This window comes from Lagenorhynchus albirostris, chromosome 20 (genome assembly GCF_949774975.1).
Source record: "Lagenorhynchus albirostris chromosome 20, mLagAlb1.1, whole genome shotgun sequence".
Taxonomy (NCBI): Eukaryota; Metazoa; Chordata; class Mammalia; order Artiodactyla; family Delphinidae; genus Lagenorhynchus; species Lagenorhynchus albirostris.
Genome location: NC_083114.1, coordinates 36,350,191 through 36,365,944, shown reverse-complemented (window position 1 = coordinate 36,365,944; position 15,754 = coordinate 36,350,191). Strand labels below are relative to the sequence as shown.

Here is a 15,754-nt window from a genome sequence, read left to right as displayed (position 1 = left end):
TTGTAAATTGCAAAGCACTATCAGAATGTTCGGATGGTTATTCTCATTTTCCCCAAAAGCCTAAGAGCTCTTACGGGGGGGCACTATAAAGCTGAGGAACAGTTTCTTCCGCCCTCTGTGTTGTGGGCACTCACTGATGTGCAAAGAATACTCACAAGGAGCTAAAGCTTCCCTAAAACTGTGCCCAGAGATTCGATCTGAATGCCATTCCCTCATCTTGTTTTCCTTGCTGATGCAAGGAGCACCCACAATGTCAAACTGTCTCCCCTTGGTCACCCTTATGTCCCTGCTAAAATCCACTCTCCCTTAGGGTGTTTTTCCAGACTCACCCAAGAAAGGATGACTTCCCCAGTGACTCCTTCACCCCACCTCCACCACACTCTTCATTCTGGACAGACTCTCCCTGGCCCTACTGTTTCTATGTCCAAGTAGAGAATGCAAGCCTGCTGTCCTGAAGACACAGACTCTGGATCCATCCCCCCAACATTATGTATTAAGTAAAGGCTCCTCTTAAAGATGAGGATGAAGTGATTAATATGATACCCTCAATCTCCATCCCGCTCCCTCCCCCAAAAAATATTTAACAGAACCTCAAGCTGCTGGGTATACTTATTTATTTGGTCTATTAACACCAAGATCTGCAAAAAACAAACAAAAAAACACAACTTCTAAACACAGGATAATAAAACTTGAACATTAACATTCTTCTTCGATTTTGTGTAAGCTCTGCAGTATGGAAAATATACAAACTTCAAACAGCTGCAAAAATAGTGTCTTTGGGAGAAAATAGAGTTTCTACATCGATACAAGAAAAATAGGCATTTTTCTAATCCAACCCAGTCCTGGGGCAGGTGGAGGGTGGAGAGTCACCACTTGCCACCCGGAGGAATGCCAGCTCTCCCTCTCCCCTACTACCCACCTGGGGCTGGGCAGGCTGGGCTGCTGCTTAAGACAATCTTAGGGTGAAAGCGAGATGAAAATGCCACTTAGGAAAACGCTTGGTTCCCCCTCTGCCAGCAGCTGGATTGGTCAAGTGTTATGGCCCTTTCGGGCTGCTTTGGTCAGCTCCTCCAATGAGAGGGAGGTAGGGGGATGGGACTGAGAGGATCGGGAATCTATTCGGGTCTCCTCGTCTGTGTCTGGGGAAGGAGAGGTAAGGAAATCTGTGGTGTCCGCTCTCCTTTAATCATGGCCAGCTTGCTCCATGATAAAGACAAGGGCCCCATACACAGTCCTTCGGACTCACACCCAGGGGTGGGGGACCCAAGACCTTCTGGGTGAGTTTTCCACCAAGTGAGAGAGGTGACAAGAACACGGGTGTGACTCGTGAGCTGCCCAGCTGCTAGTGGAGGAGGCAGGTCCCCTCACATTCGAAGGGGCAGGGGTCCATCGGGAAGAGGACCCAGGGCTTTGACACAATACATGAAAGTGCTCAAAGGCCAGGAGGGAAGGGCTCCTTCATCCCCCGTCTCAGGGAGCTCGGGAGGGGCCTGCCACCAAGGCACTGGTCTCCATGGTGAAGTGGGGGTGGGGCCCTCAGACCACCAGGGAGCTCTGGAAAAGCATGGGCTCTTCTGACGGTGGGGGGCGCTGCCAAGGCTCGAATGGCAGCGAGGAGGCCTTGGGGGCCTCTGGATCCTTCCGAGGCGGTGGCCTGGGGCTGGCCGGGGGAAGGGGGGACCCTGGGCTTGAGGGGCAGTTACGGAAGATGAAGCCCATGCTGGGGAAGAGGGGCTTCATCAAGCTGACGGGGCAGAAAGCCGAGCCGGTTGGGTTGAAATGGACTTTGTTCTTGTCAGGACAGGAAGTCAGGAAGGCCAGGTCAGGACCTGGGGACCTGGAGGATAGAGAGAGAAACAGACATACATGTGTGCATGCACACAAACAGCCGGTGAGAAGGGGCGAGAGGTGTCCCAGCGTCAGGGGAGCAAGGGAGCTAGGGCTCTGTTCAAACATGGTGGTGACTTGACCAAAACAACGACAGGCTGCTGAGCAACCGCCAGCGCTCAGCAGGCCCCTCAGCTCTCCATGTTCTAGAAATATGGCTAAGCAACAGGAAATCTACTTGAGCTAAAAACAGGAGGGATTAAAGCTAGACGGGAAGGAGAACTTCCTGACAGTGTGATTCTAGAAGAGGAGACCGAGAGATCTTTTAATTTGAGAGATTTCATCACTGAACAGTGGTTTAGGGGCAGACCACTTGCCTGAAAGCAGAGATCCAAGCAGAGTGACTTAGACTTTTTATAGCCTAAAGCAGGGTTTCTCATCCTCAGCACTACTGGCATTTGGGCCTGGATAATGCTTGGTTGTGGGGGCTATCGTGTGCATCATAGGATGTTTAACAGCATCCCTGGCCCCTACCCACCATACGCCAGTAGCACCCCACTCCAAATTGTGACAACCATTGCCAGATGTCCCCTGGGGGGAAAAGTATACCCCACTGAAATCTACTGACCTCAAGAATCTAATTCTTGAGCAGATTTGAAAGGTGTGATTTTCAAAACCCTTGCTGGGAGGAAAGGACAGCAGCTAGACCTTCTCAGGAGATCTAGGTTCTAATTCACCATGTGCTCCTGGCCTAACCTGCCTCACCTCTAACATGGAAGGAATCCCTACCCTTCTGATCATGTAGGGGAAATGAAAGGATTAAAAGAGGTCAGGTCAGACAGTTCTAGAGTAAGGAATCCTTATGATAAAAAAGGAAGAAGAATGTCTGGCCATGCTTCAAGGGTGAAGAGCCCTGAGAAGCTGCTGGTTATGAGGATTCCGGGCAAGGAGACAAAATTGTGGGAAGACAGTCAAGCTCTGCACCAATGCTTCCCATCGCCTAACTTTTCCTTGAAGTGTAATGTATACATACAGAAGAATGCACTTAGTGTACAGCTTGACAAATTGATTACTATTTTAATTGTAGAATTCTAATCATTCCAAACCCAGGAAGAAGAGCGAGGCACGCAGAGGAGGGCAGATGTTGGCCCAGCGTGAGCGATGGGAGGAGAGGTAGAGGGAAGCTAAGGCCTGTGTGCAGGGTGTGTTTGGAAGCCTGGGGTCCCAGAGGACTCCGCAGCAGCAAGGTGCCCCCTGACTGAGAAGGGCTTAAAAGAATCCCACTTTAGGAAGAGGTGGGGGATGGGCAGGAGAGGGAATGCTCTCAGTGTGTGCATGCATGCACGAGGAGGGTGACCCAGGGGAGACCAAGTAACACTTGAAGTACGTGAGGGCAACCAGCGTGACCCTGAATGGCTTGATTCCCTCCCTGGGAATCTCACACGATGGGCAGCCAGGAAGAGGAAAATGTGGCAGAGGAACCACTAAACATAAGAACTTCCCAGTAGGAAAGTTCATACAATAAAGAGACACCAATGAGCTGAGAATTTCTATCCCCGGATATCTAAGAAAGTAACTGATGGATCGCCACCTCTCTCAAAGGGTTAACATAGGGGCAGGAAGCTGGATGAGATGACGTTAAACCTCTTCTGTCCTTATGAGCCTACAGAAGAATAAAGACAAGCAGCAGCCTAATTGCCACAAGCAATTCCAGGTTGTAATTACTCAACTGTACTGTGGACTGGGGAAGGGTACAAGAGCCCAGAGTCTGCTTGAGCTACGAGATCTGGCCTCTTCCCCACACACGACCCCAGAGGATCGAGGGTTCTTGGAGGGATGCCAGGCAACAGTGATGATGGGAGCAAACCCTCAGTGCCCCTGGTTTTCTCCATAATTCCCCCTCTGGGTTATATAAGTGCCTCCTGCTACTACCATGGGCTGTCCTCTCCCTTATCTGAGATACAGATGGAGCCATCAAGGCCCCACACCCTGTCCAAGCTAAATCTCCACTCACACACCATAACTAAACTTCCTCACTGCCATCGAATCCACAGCTTCCAATGTGAATCGGCCCCGATGAATATTACAGCGGCAGTGGGAATATGGTGAACTCTCTTCTTAGCTCCTGCTAAGGGGGACTGTGGGACATTTGGAAAGTTCTGGCTCTTGATTCTCTCTGCTAACGGGAGGGAACTGTACTAAAGAAATCAACTTAAGAATGACTTCTGAATTGTCCAGTCTGGTTTGGGAATATTCCATAGTCCTTACTTGCAAGGACTGGAAATTTCTGTCTGGGAGTTCATGACACTTGAACCACTGCAGCTGCAGGGTGAAGATTTGACTCAGAAGCAATCAGAAAGCTTTTTAGGCTCCCCCTGCCACACCGGTGGGCATGAGGCGCTTCTAAGCTCTGCCTGAAGAGAATTACTAGTATGTTCTCTCTCTGATTATGGTCTAGCAAATTCTCACACCTTCCCCGGGGATGGAAAAAAATAGAAGAAGCAAAGGATTTAGGTTTCAGATCTCTTTCCTTTCCAGCTCCTGCTGCGCTTGTAGCTGGCATGTGGGCAGAGAGCAGGTTTCTATGGAGATCATGATAAGCAAAGACTTAGGTGCTCAGAGGAGGTAATGTCAACAAGTTTGGTCATGGAAAGACTGCAATACTGATCATCTACAGCTGACAATGTCTCCAGGACAATAGGGAGTCAGACTAAAGAGAGGCCTATCAGGTGGGATGCCACAGGGCTCAGCCCGCATCCCTGTCCCTCCCTCGCACATCCTGACCCCCACCGACTGGCTGAGGAACTCACGACCAGCTGAGGTACTCACGTGGCCTCTTCAAACACCCGCACTCTCTCACAGCCTTCCGGGGGTTCCCGTTTGAAGACGTAGCTGTGATTGGGCCGAGGGGAGGAGGCAAAGGCAAGGACTGGAGATGGGCTGCCCTCTTCAAGGAAGGCTGGGTGGCCTGGAGGGGAAGCAGCAAACAGAGTAAGGCTGAGTCCCATGGTGCTAAGGGAAGGTCTCCGCTTTCCCGGACTCAGACCTTGGTGTAAAGGGGCAGGACTGGGAGATATGGTACGGTGGGTGGCAGTGGTTATGTTAATCCAGGTTGTTTGTCTACACTCTACCTTAAAACATCTTTGAGGCAGCCTTACAAGAATACAAACCTTGTATATGTGTGGCTGATTCACTTTGCTGTACAGCAGAAACTAACACAACATTGTAAAGCAATTATACTCCAATTAAAAAAAATTAAATACCATAAAAAGAGGCCCAATAAAATAATGATGATAAATAAAATTAAAAATAAAAGAAAATAAAACCAGAATTGTAAGGGGGAAAAAAAAATACAGACCTTGTTATACAGGATAAAAAATCACAGTTGAACTGAGGGAAAAGTTGGGTCTAATACCAATTCCATATTCCCCGGAGGTAGACTGCGACTGGAACTCCAAGTCTCAGACTTGAAAGAATCCTAACATCTCTATCTCTGCCTTCTTCCAAGACTGCACCGCCCTGCCTGCCAACATACCACAGCTTCTTCCCTTCCATGTCTTGAATATCTATCCCTTCTTCCAGGAAGAGCTCTTGTACTGACTCAGACAAGCAATCTTTACTCAACCCAACTTGTGGGATAAGATTCCTCTCACTTTCCACACAGCAAATGTACTTTGCCGAGGTTGCAAATATTGACTTTATCTATCTCACATTTATTCTTTATTTTCTATGCTCTGTTTACCTCGGTATTGTTAGATCATGCCTTTGACCAGCCTACCTCATGGGGTTGCTGTGAGGATCAAGTTAGGTGATGCAGGCAACAGTGCTTTAGAATGTCAGGATCATTATGACGGGGAGGAGGGACTCTTATCTTGTCCTCTGTGTGACGCAGCCACGGCAGAATAGAAAGTGGAGATTTGCAGTCAGAAAGCTTGGGTTTCGATTTGGGTCAAACTGTGTGACCCTGGGCAAAAGACCACATTCTTTTATTTACAGCGTTCACACCCGCCTTGAGGTGTATTGCTGGTGACGGGTCCAGTGGACACCTGAACGGGCTCATGGGCTCTCCACAACGGCATGCTGAACCTCAGCCAAAACATGGGGGTGGGAGGGATTGCTTCTTTGGATTACAGTGAGGATTAAGCAAAACTGTAAGTGCAGAACCTTCATATAAATTATAAATTAGAATCTATGTCAAGGACCACTATAACGTATGGAATATAGATGACTCCCAAAGATATTCTAGTTGGTTAGTAAGTAAAAAATGCGTGGCCAGAAATTGATGAGAGTTGGAAAAGGGCATGGAGATGACCCCATACCCCATGTGGGCCCCGCAGCCTGGGCCTCCCCAGCTCACCTTTGTCACTGGGGATGGACGTCAGCTCCTCAGCTGCACCCTGGTGTTCCTCACGGCTAGTCTGGCCAGAAGGCTGGGGGGATGCCAGGGACATGGAGGGAGAGCTGGCAAGGTTTCCAGGCTCCAGGAGGAGGAGGGGATGATCACAGCTGCCACTCTGGGGGGGAGCTGGGGCACGGTGCCCGTCAGGGATTTCAAGGATCTGCCGAGGAAGAGTGGGGGTCAGGCCTGTCTCTGCAGGCTGGCAGGGCTGCGGTAACCCTTAGGGTCATCCCCTTGCCATTGTCCTTGTCCTAGACTCACAACACACAGTGACAGCAGGACACCACTTCCTCATGTCACTGACTTTCCCAACAGCCCCCAATCTAAGAGACACCTCCTCCTGCTTCTCCCAGAGTGCTTCATTCTTTCCCCTCATAGATAGAACTTTATGACTACATACTTATTTTATGGTTTCATCAAGGTGTTGCCCCCACAAGGCTGTAAGCCTCACGAGGGCAGGGGCCTCCTGTGTGTCAGGCTCTGGGAACACAAAGGTGAATAACACATGGAGGCACAAGAGGGGGCAAACCACCAGGACACTGTAACAGCTATATGCCGTTGCAGGACAAATGTGCAGATTACTTCCATGTATTAAATACACCCCCCTCATTTTTTTTAACAGTCAATGGTACTTGTGTCCACAGATCACCAGTCTGTGTGCACGTGTAAAATCCTACATATATGCACATTAAAAATCAACGAGCAAGTAAATCATAAACTAAGGAGTGTGCCCATTAGAATTATATTAATGTTGCCCAACTGGCATTCCGCAATTGTCCTGTGTCAGTATAAAAATGTGCCTGAGACTGCAGAAAAGGGAGCAAATAATTCTGCCTGGGAGTGGAGCGGGGGAGAAGGCTGCACAAAGGCAACTGGGCATGAAGGATGAACGCATGTCACCAGGTAGAGATGGAGGGAAGGGAAGCATAACTCTAGTACTGGGGCCACTTGAACTGAGGCACAGCTGGGTGACGCTGACAGTGACAGTGATGAGTATGCCAGGAACACTGAGCTGGTGCTTTGGCTGAAGAGTGATGCCTAGTCCCTTCCTCCCAGCCAGGTGCCTTCCTCCCTGCTGACCCCTGGCCCCTTCTCTTTCCATTCAATGCCCCAATGTCTTCCCCAACTTCACCCACCCGGCTCTGCTGTTCTTGTGGTCAAGTCCATCTGAGTCTAATAAACTCAATTTGTGTTCCTCCCATGGGGTGGTTTGGGCATGTTTCTCTGTTGACATGTGCACAGCCTGTGAGCCCCCAGACAGCACGAATCCCAACTCCCTGTGTCCAGACTCAGCAAGACGCTACCTATCTGTGCATCCGGGTGTGGCCCCCACTCACCCGCAGCAGCTCCTCCTCACCCTGCTCTTTCACAAACACCTCCTCCAGCTCTTGGTTGAGCCCTTCCAGGCTCCGGTGCAGGCAGGGGCTCAGTCGCAGGACAGCGGACCCTGAGGGGAAGCTGGGAGGGGACGCCTGAGGAGGAGGTAAATGAAGCCATCACTGAACCCCACCAAGCCCCGTGCAGTTATCAGTTCTGACCAGGGGGTAACAGTCATGCCTACACAGCAGAACCAAGTGAGTAGAGGAGAATTCAGGGACAGTTACCAATTGCAATAGGTCCATTCAGTGGGGTTTTCTCCAGAAGGCAGAGCTTTGAGGGGTCCAGAGTGTGCTTTTAGAGTCTGCATCATGGCCTCAGTTGTGCGGGGGGTGGGGATGGAGGACAGAGACATGCAGCACAGAAAGAAACCCTTTCCAAAGTTGCACCAAAACTTCACCCGGCACCCACGTGGCCACAGGCCCTGCAGTGCAGGAGGGCTCACAGGACCCGCCCACCCCACGGGGCCCACCACAGAGGATGACAGAGGGGTGAAGGCTGGGGAAGAGACGTACCCTCAGTGCTCCCCGCACAGCATGGTCCCCTTGGAGGGGGGAGCCCCGCTCCTTCTCTTTCCCACTGCGGCTAAGCTTTGTCCTCTGCAGCTGTTGCTTCAACTTGGTAATCTGGCGGCAGGGAGAGGGGGAGAGGACAGGCAGGTGAAGCAAAGCAAAAGTGCACTGGGTCCTCCCTCCCAGGCGTGGCTCTTGCCAGAAGCCCGTGAAAATACGTAAAAGGAAGATGGAAGTTAATCTTCCTTTTACGTATTCCATCTCAAAATACCTCAGTGGTGTTCAAAACTGTGATGATAGGCTCACCAGGCAAGCTGGACACCATAGTAACCAGATTATCGGATTTTTTGAATTACCATGTATTCCACAGATGGCTCACGTTCCGAAAAATTAAAAATATACAACACTGAAACCATTTTTGTCTTTCACAGATTCCAAAGGCATGGAATACTACTCTATTAATAGAAATGGAAAATGATGTTTTTGAATTCACTCCTCAAAATACATTCACAGCTATCTCAAAGGCCCTGGGACCAAGAAGGATGGAAGGATTTCCCCCCATTTTAAAGTAGACTGCACCGAGCAAGGAGCAGCCTCTCCAGAAGGAATATCAGCTTCTGTCCCAACTTCACATCCTGTAACAATTATGGAGTATCATCAACAATTTTAAATATTGTCCCAGTCGCATTTGTAATTCTGGACCTACTGGTCCTTAGTGTAAATACTCTGATAATTACAAATTGTAAATACTTTGTATTTCCCACTAGCCTTAAATACTTCATATTCTCTCTCTGTTCTTACAACCGAGAGGGCAGAAGCTACTGCCCTGTAAAGGGTGACCCCTGGTGAGTTGGCCCTCCTGGGGGCTCCCCACAGCATGCCAGGCGGAACTGGGTTGGGAGCCCTGGAATCCAGTCTATGGCTTTCTCTTCTCACCCTCAACCCCTGTGGCCCTCATGAGAGGGAGGGAGGGCCAGGAAGAAGTGTTTGAGGACACATCATTATTTATCTCTTCTTTTAAAAATAAGGCTGGATGAGTAGTTAAGTAGTAAACGAGGTTGGGGGCTTCCAACTCCCAGAAACTCGCTCTCTTTCTCCAGTCTCTGAAACGCTTATCTGGATCCAACCTCAAAGTGAAGTGAGAACAATGGCCACCCCCACCCTAAGCTAGGCTGCTGGAGGGCCAAGCCCCTGCCTGCAGGAGGGTCTGGGCTCATGAAGCCAGGCCACCAGGAGGCTGGGAGGCAGCTATGAAGGCGCCATCTCATTAGGAAAAGGCTACGTCGAGGCAGATGAGACTGGAAATGTGGGTCCACTTTGGAGCGGATGTGTCCATGGTGCTGGGGGGTAGACGAGAGGCAGCTTCCCGGGCCAGGGAGTCAAAGGGGGCAGTTACCTCTTTTCGGTGGTCTGTGCTGCCCCAGGACGCTGAGCGCTTGTGTGTACACGAGCTGGCCCGCTCACCTTCAAGCTCTTGCCAGGACAGGGGCGTCTGCAGGGAGAGAAACCCAGCGAGACAGAGCAGCTTCTCAGGCTGGCTCTGGGGAGACAGACACACCATTTCCCAGACAGAGGTGCTGGCTCTTTGAAGTCTTCTCTCATCTGCTCATCAACCTCCTGGACCCTGCCAGCCCCTTTTATTCTTTCAGGCTTCTCCACCTGCACTGCCTCTTTCCCAGTCCACATCCTCCAGGAAACCTTCCCTGATGAGCCAATAAGGCCAACCTGCTCTTTACTCTCTTATGACTTTTACACATGGATTATAGCCCCAGCTACTCCAAGTGCTTCTCGCCAGCAGTGAGGGCCAGAATGGTCCCTCCCTCTCCCAACCAGTTCCCAAAGAGCACATTTTGGAGGCTCAGGGCAACACTGGCATCCTCGATTCCCTCCCCATCTATGTGCCCAGCACGGGCCCAGGTTCCTGGGAGCCTGATGAAGACAAGTTACCAGACGGGACTCCATTAAGGAATCATTAATTGGTAAGACAGGAAAAAGCTCAACAGAGATGCCCCATGCTCTATTCTGAACCGAAGCAGAAGATTTCTGTGCAGTGCAGTACCTCAAGCTTGTTCTGTGATTTTTCCCGGTCCACAGAGGGTTAGGGTCCCCAAAGTCCTCCTGAATACATAGGGAGGGGAGATTTTCGCAAAGGAGGGAGCCAGAATTCTGAACTCAGCCCTGACTCCTGACTCCTCTTGGCTTTATCACAGCTCCTTCTCCTGGGCCCTGCTCTGCCCCTGTGAGAACTTGACTCTCAGTCCGCCATCCTCCCTCCCCCACTGCACAGAAGACAGAGGACCCATGATGGAGGCAGGGGGAGTTGTAGACCCACTTCCTGAGCCCCTAACAGAGGGAGGAAGTGGTTGGCTCTAAGCACGAGGCAGAGAAGGACACAGTCCCCCCCCCCCCCGCAGCATCCCTACTTCCATTCCAAGGGAGGGGCCCAAGGGGAAAGGCTCTGGTGGAACCAGTTCCTCTCTAACTTCTTTGCACAAGCTGCCAAAACCATGAGGGCCTGGGAACTGTCTCCTCCAACAGATCCGCTGACCTCCCCCGAGAGGTTGTTACAAACAGAAAAGGGGGAGGATAAGAGGGAAAAAGCCCAACAACTCACCACCTAACAGCTGTTAAGAAGAGCTCGGTGATGGCAGTCTGAGCGGGGCTGTGGGAGTAGGCTGCCCTGCACAACAGCTGCAGAGGAGAGGGTCCATGGGGGTGCCGAGGCTTCCTGCCTCTTCCTTCTCCCAGCTGCCCACCAATCAGGGCCTTTACCCAGCCGTGCGACACAGTCAGGGTGAGACAACTGCTGGACTCCCTTCCCTGAGGCCAGCACCGCAAGGGAGACCCTCCAGAGATGCGGCCCCACTATTTCTTCTTTAGAAAAAGGGCAGAGAGCATATCCTCAGGCCTATACCCCAAAGCCTCAAGGTGGAGCTGGCTCTGACAGTAGTAACCAAGCAGCTGGTCTACTTCCAAATGCCTATCAGGGTGTTGGCAGACAGAGCCTCAGAAAAGGCTGCTGCAGATACTGAAAAGAGAGGAGAAGCCCACAGCCCCCTGAACGGAGCAGATGCACGAACACTCCTCCCCTCCCAGGGCTCCAAGCCAAACCTATAGATAACTAGGTCTGCTCATCAAAGCTGAGTTCCACACAAGCTTGTTGTCCCTGGAAAGGTGGCAGAGACTACAGAGGAAGGGTGACAAAGGCTAAGGTGTTGATGCCTGTTTCTCTTCCTCCGGGAAGATACTGAACTCACAGGTGGGTGGTGAGAAGGAGGTAAAAGCAGCCACATTCAGGTCGCCACCGGTTCTACTAATATCTCTTGCAAACTCTTCAACTGCCTCTTTCTTCTGAGATACGTGAGGGGGTGGAAGGAGAAGTGTAGGCTATCGCTGGAGGCTGGAATGCATGTGAAAACTCATGGCAGCTGGGATCGTCTCCTCTCTCAGTCCATCTCACCTCAATCTGCTCGGCAGCATCTCCCAGCAACTATTGCCTACTCTGTAAACTGTGCTACTAAGGCCATCGCTTTGCCTCAACACCCACCCCTGGCCATAGACATCACCATCTTGCCCTCCATCCGTGGGCTCTCTGTCCCACAGGCAAATGTAGCTCCACCTCCTTTTTTTTCCTTATCCCTTGACCTCTAAGCCTGGTCTAACCACCTAAGACGGCCCGCCGTACCAGCTCTTCCCAGCGTTCCCTGAGCCCTTCCTAGCTGTCCACCTCATGAGGCCTGCTGCCTCACTCTGCATCTTCTCTGATCAGATGGGTTCAGGGTACACATCACTCATGTACTCAACAAAGAGTTACTGAATGCAAACTGTGTGTCAGGCGCTGTTTCAGCTGCCGGGGACATAACAAGGCACAAAATGACAAAAATCCTCGTCCGCTTTGAGTTTACGTTCTAGCTGGAGGCACAGTTTAAACAGTGATAAGTACTAAGAGAGAAATACAGCAAAGAAAGAGAATAGGAATGCTGGGCTGGGGAACATGATTTTAAATGTCAGGGAAGTCCTCAGTGAAAAGGGAACATCTGCTGAAAACATAAAGGAGATGAGGAGTGAGACATGCAGATATTAGAGGTGAGAGTGACCCAGATGGAGGACATAGCAAGTGCCAAGGCCCCCAAGCAGGAGCCAGTCTGGTGGCTTTGGGAATGATAAGGAGGCCAGCGTGGCTGGGGCAGAGTGGGTGAGGAGATGAGGAGACGAGGTCTGTAGGTGTGACAGGTTGAAAATGGCCCCCCAAAGAAATCAGGTCCTAGTCTCTGGAACCTGTAAATGTTACCTTACATGGTAAAGTTTTTGCAGATGTGATTAAGTGAAGGATCTTGAGATGCAGATTATCCTGGTGGGCCCTAATACCATTAAAAGTGTCCTTATGAGAGAGAGACAGAGGGAGATTAGACACTCACAGAAGAAGGTAAGGCAATGTGACCATGGAGGCAGAGACTGGAGTGACGTGGCCACAAGCCAAGGAATGCTGGCAACCACCAGAAGCTGGAAGATGCAAGGAATGGGTCTCTCAGAGAGCCTCCAGAGAGAGTATAGCCCTGCCAACACCTTGATCTTGGCCTAGCGAGCGGAATGAATTCAGACTTCTGGCCTCCAGAATTATGAGAGAATAACTTTCCATTGTTTTAAGCCACTAAGTTTGAGGTAATTTGTTACATCAGCCTCAGGAACCTAATACAGTAGGTTATCCTGTGTTTGAAGCTGTTTACATGCTGGCCTTGAGTATTCTTCAGGCAGGCACATGCACAGGTATGGGCTTTGGCCCCTCCAAGGTGACCTAGGAGCATCAAGAAAGAGACCATGCCCACCCCTTATTTCCAGTGCCCCTGGGTGGACAGGCCTTTCCCTCCTGGGTCTCACCACAGACATCTGGGCCAAGGTCTCCTTGGAGCACAGAAGAGTCACAGCTAAGGAAGGTTACCCTTCAAAGAGTGACCCTTCATGGCACAATGGGGGTCAAGCCAGGCTGTGTGACAGCACCGTATGTAGTTGTTCCAGACAGTCCTCTGGAAGCAGGATAAAGCTTGAGCTCAGCAGGCCCGTCATGTTTGTCAAAGGGACTCACACACTGGAACAGATTTATTTTAACACCCTGGCCCAGGGGGAGCAGCTAAGGGAGAAGCAGGGCTACTTACTGGCCATAGTGGCGTCAGCCAACTATGCAGATGATGCTCGGATTATGCAAAACTGGATGTGGGTTAGACCATGGAAGCTTTGCCTGGGATTCTGAAGTCCCAGAGCAACATGTGGGATAACTGGGTGAGGGCGAGGACAGCTTTATAACAAGAAGGCAGGGGTGAGATGGAGCCCAAACCCTCCAAAGTGGAACCCCTTTCTCTGCCCCCCACTCAACTAAGCCTCTACCCAGATTCTGAGACAGGAGAGTCCTGGTCCTTGCTGTTTCCAGTGACCTTGGCTGGGCCCTGGGAACATAACCCAGTGTACCTATGCGGATGTGTAGAGCAGCGTGGTGCCTGGCCTAACATATATGCTCAGTAACTACTTGCTGAACTGAAATTCAGCAGGGAATCAGCCTCTTGGGACTCTGGCCAGAAAAAGAGGCAGGAAAGGCTCTGAGGGTGGTCTGCCGGCCAGCGCTGAGAACTCTAGCAGCAGGTGGCCAAGGCCACCATCTGTGGCCCTACGGTGACTGTGCAACCCTCAGACTTTCCATCATGGACCCATTTTCAAATATTCTATGCTGATGTCAAACCATATACTGAACAACTGGTCCTGCTCACCGGTTTGGGAAATAGGCACTGTGCCCAGGCCCTCACACCCTCAAAGAAAGGCCCATCATAAGCAGACTGAATCGTGTGTCACCACCAAATGCTGAGGCACTGGATTGGGAAAAAGAGGAGGACAGCACACAGGTAGGGAAAGTCACAGAAAGGGAAGTCTTCCCAAACAAAGCATGCCACCTCTGCCTCTGCCCCTCAGGACACTCCATGAAGTTTGTCAAGGACTTAAGCTAATTTTTTTTCCCAAAGGGTAACTCAGGCCTAAAGCAAAAAGGTCTCTCATAAGGGCATCCCTACCTCACCTGGAGCCTGCAGAGGAAATGGGGCTGGGGATGAGCAGAACGGGGGGCCAGGCAGAGCAGGCACCCAGGGTCCCATCTGTCTCCAGGATGAGAACACCAGCGGGGGAACTTGGCTCCAACAGTCATTCCAGCTGTGGTGAGACCACTTCCTCCCTCCAGAAGAGTGCGAGAAGACTCCCAGCAAGAAGGGAGGGGGTAACTGCAACCACCAGCATGTGCTGCCGTCTCCCGTCCCGGCCCCGGGCCCAGTGCCAGGAGTGGCCGGCCCACAGCACTTGATGGCCAGCTCTGAGTGACCAGCTGACCTGGGGGAGGGCAGTCAGGAGAGGGGAAAACAGGTTCAGATTTACCTGGACGATCCTGACAAAGTCCTCCGAGACACAAAGAAACCTCCAGATGATGGTGACACCACACAAGAGCCTTCCTAGTCCTCGCTGACTGGCCCCTCTGCACCCAGCACCCACTGCACCCAAGCTGTTCCTTACACCCACCAAGCTGACCTCTGGGAGACCTGGTCATCCCGCTCCCATCACCCATCCTGGCTCAGAACATGTAGCCGCTCCAAAGCCCTCCTTCCCCGATGACCACATTCACACCTCCTTAGGAGAACCAATTTCCCAAATAAGATCCATCCACCTCTCTTCCTCACTTGCCCCAAATATTTGGGTAAGCCCGCTCTCCATGTCAGACTGCAAGTTGCTTGGGAACCACCCGTGCTATCCTTTGCGCCTGCCTAAGGGCTTAAAACACAGCTAAGGGCTTCCCTGGTGGCGCAGTGGTTGAGAGTCCGCCTGCCGAGGCAGGGGACACGGGTTCGTGCCCCGGTCTGGGAAGATTCCACATGCCGCAGAGCGGCTGGGCCCGTGAGCCATGGCCGCTGAGCCTGCGCGTCCGGAGCCTGTGCTCTGCAACGGGAGACGCCACAACAGTGAGAGGCCCGCGTACTACAAAAAAAAAAAAAAAAAAAAAAAAAACACAGCTAAGCCCAGGGAGGGAATACTGGGACTGTTGGCAGCCTGCTGCAATTCGAGAACCGAGAGCTTTTAACCCATCTTCTGCCTTGGGAGAAGCCTTGAGGACGCAGTGTGCTGGGCTATCTAAATGGCAGGTGTTCTGATATGAAACGTGCAGGGCTCTTGCCTGCTCTAGGGGGTTCAGAGAGGGGAGCCGAGCTGCTCGGCCTACACCATGACTATGGCTGCTGTCCTTACTGCAAGTCCTGCCCCTGGGAGTGCCAGGCTGATGAGGTCTCCAAACACACACTCTGGCGGCTGGCTGGGGTGTGTGTGGGGCTGGGTCGGGGGCACAGATAAGAGAGCAGAAGTGAGGGCCTGCCAGGTGCAGTGGAGGTACTTCACTGGTGTGGCTAGAAGAGAAAGCGCAGAAGGTGGGGGTACGGGTGGGAACAGCCCCCCTCGAGCGCAAAGGAATTAAGGAAATGTGCTGGCATCATCTATTTTTAGTGACTTAACAGCTTTCAAGGACTTTGGTAGATCCTGCCTCCTACCTTCCCTCCACTCTTCTCTGCACCCCCTTGTGTCTCCCCCATAAAACCTCTCCCTCATCTCCAGTCCCTTC

The 15,754-nt window shown here is 51.5% G+C and overlaps 2 protein-coding genes across 3 annotated transcripts in view; both read right to left on the bottom strand.

Moving 5' to 3' along the window:
* PHB1 (prohibitin 1) overlaps positions 1-6,344 on the bottom strand; it is a 264,555-nt gene extending 258,211 nt beyond the window's left edge. The window contains exon 1 of the mRNA XM_060133538.1: positions 6,333-6,344. The gene's annotated coding sequence lies outside the window, so the exon portion shown is untranslated. The remainder of the gene's footprint in view (positions 1-6,332) is intronic.
* Positions 598-15,754, bottom strand: part of FAM117A (family with sequence similarity 117 member A) — a 43,119-nt gene continuing 27,962 nt past the window's right edge. The window contains exons 3-9 of one of the 2 annotated variants that reach the window (XM_060133544.1): positions 14,172-14,481; positions 9,512-9,607; positions 8,119-8,229; positions 7,564-7,698; positions 6,186-6,386; positions 4,657-4,808; positions 598-1,837 (exon numbers count right to left, since the gene is read on the bottom strand). In XM_060133544.1, the coding sequence (XP_059989527.1) occupies positions 1,537-1,837; positions 4,657-4,808; positions 6,186-6,386; positions 7,564-7,698; positions 8,119-8,229; positions 9,512-9,607; positions 14,172-14,481 (1,306 nt within the window). In that variant the 3' untranslated portion in view covers positions 598-1,536. The remainder of the gene's footprint in view (positions 1,838-4,656; positions 4,809-6,185; positions 6,387-7,563; positions 7,699-8,118; positions 8,230-9,511; positions 9,608-14,171; positions 14,482-15,754) is intronic. The other variant, XM_060133543.1, reaches the window with a different exon arrangement.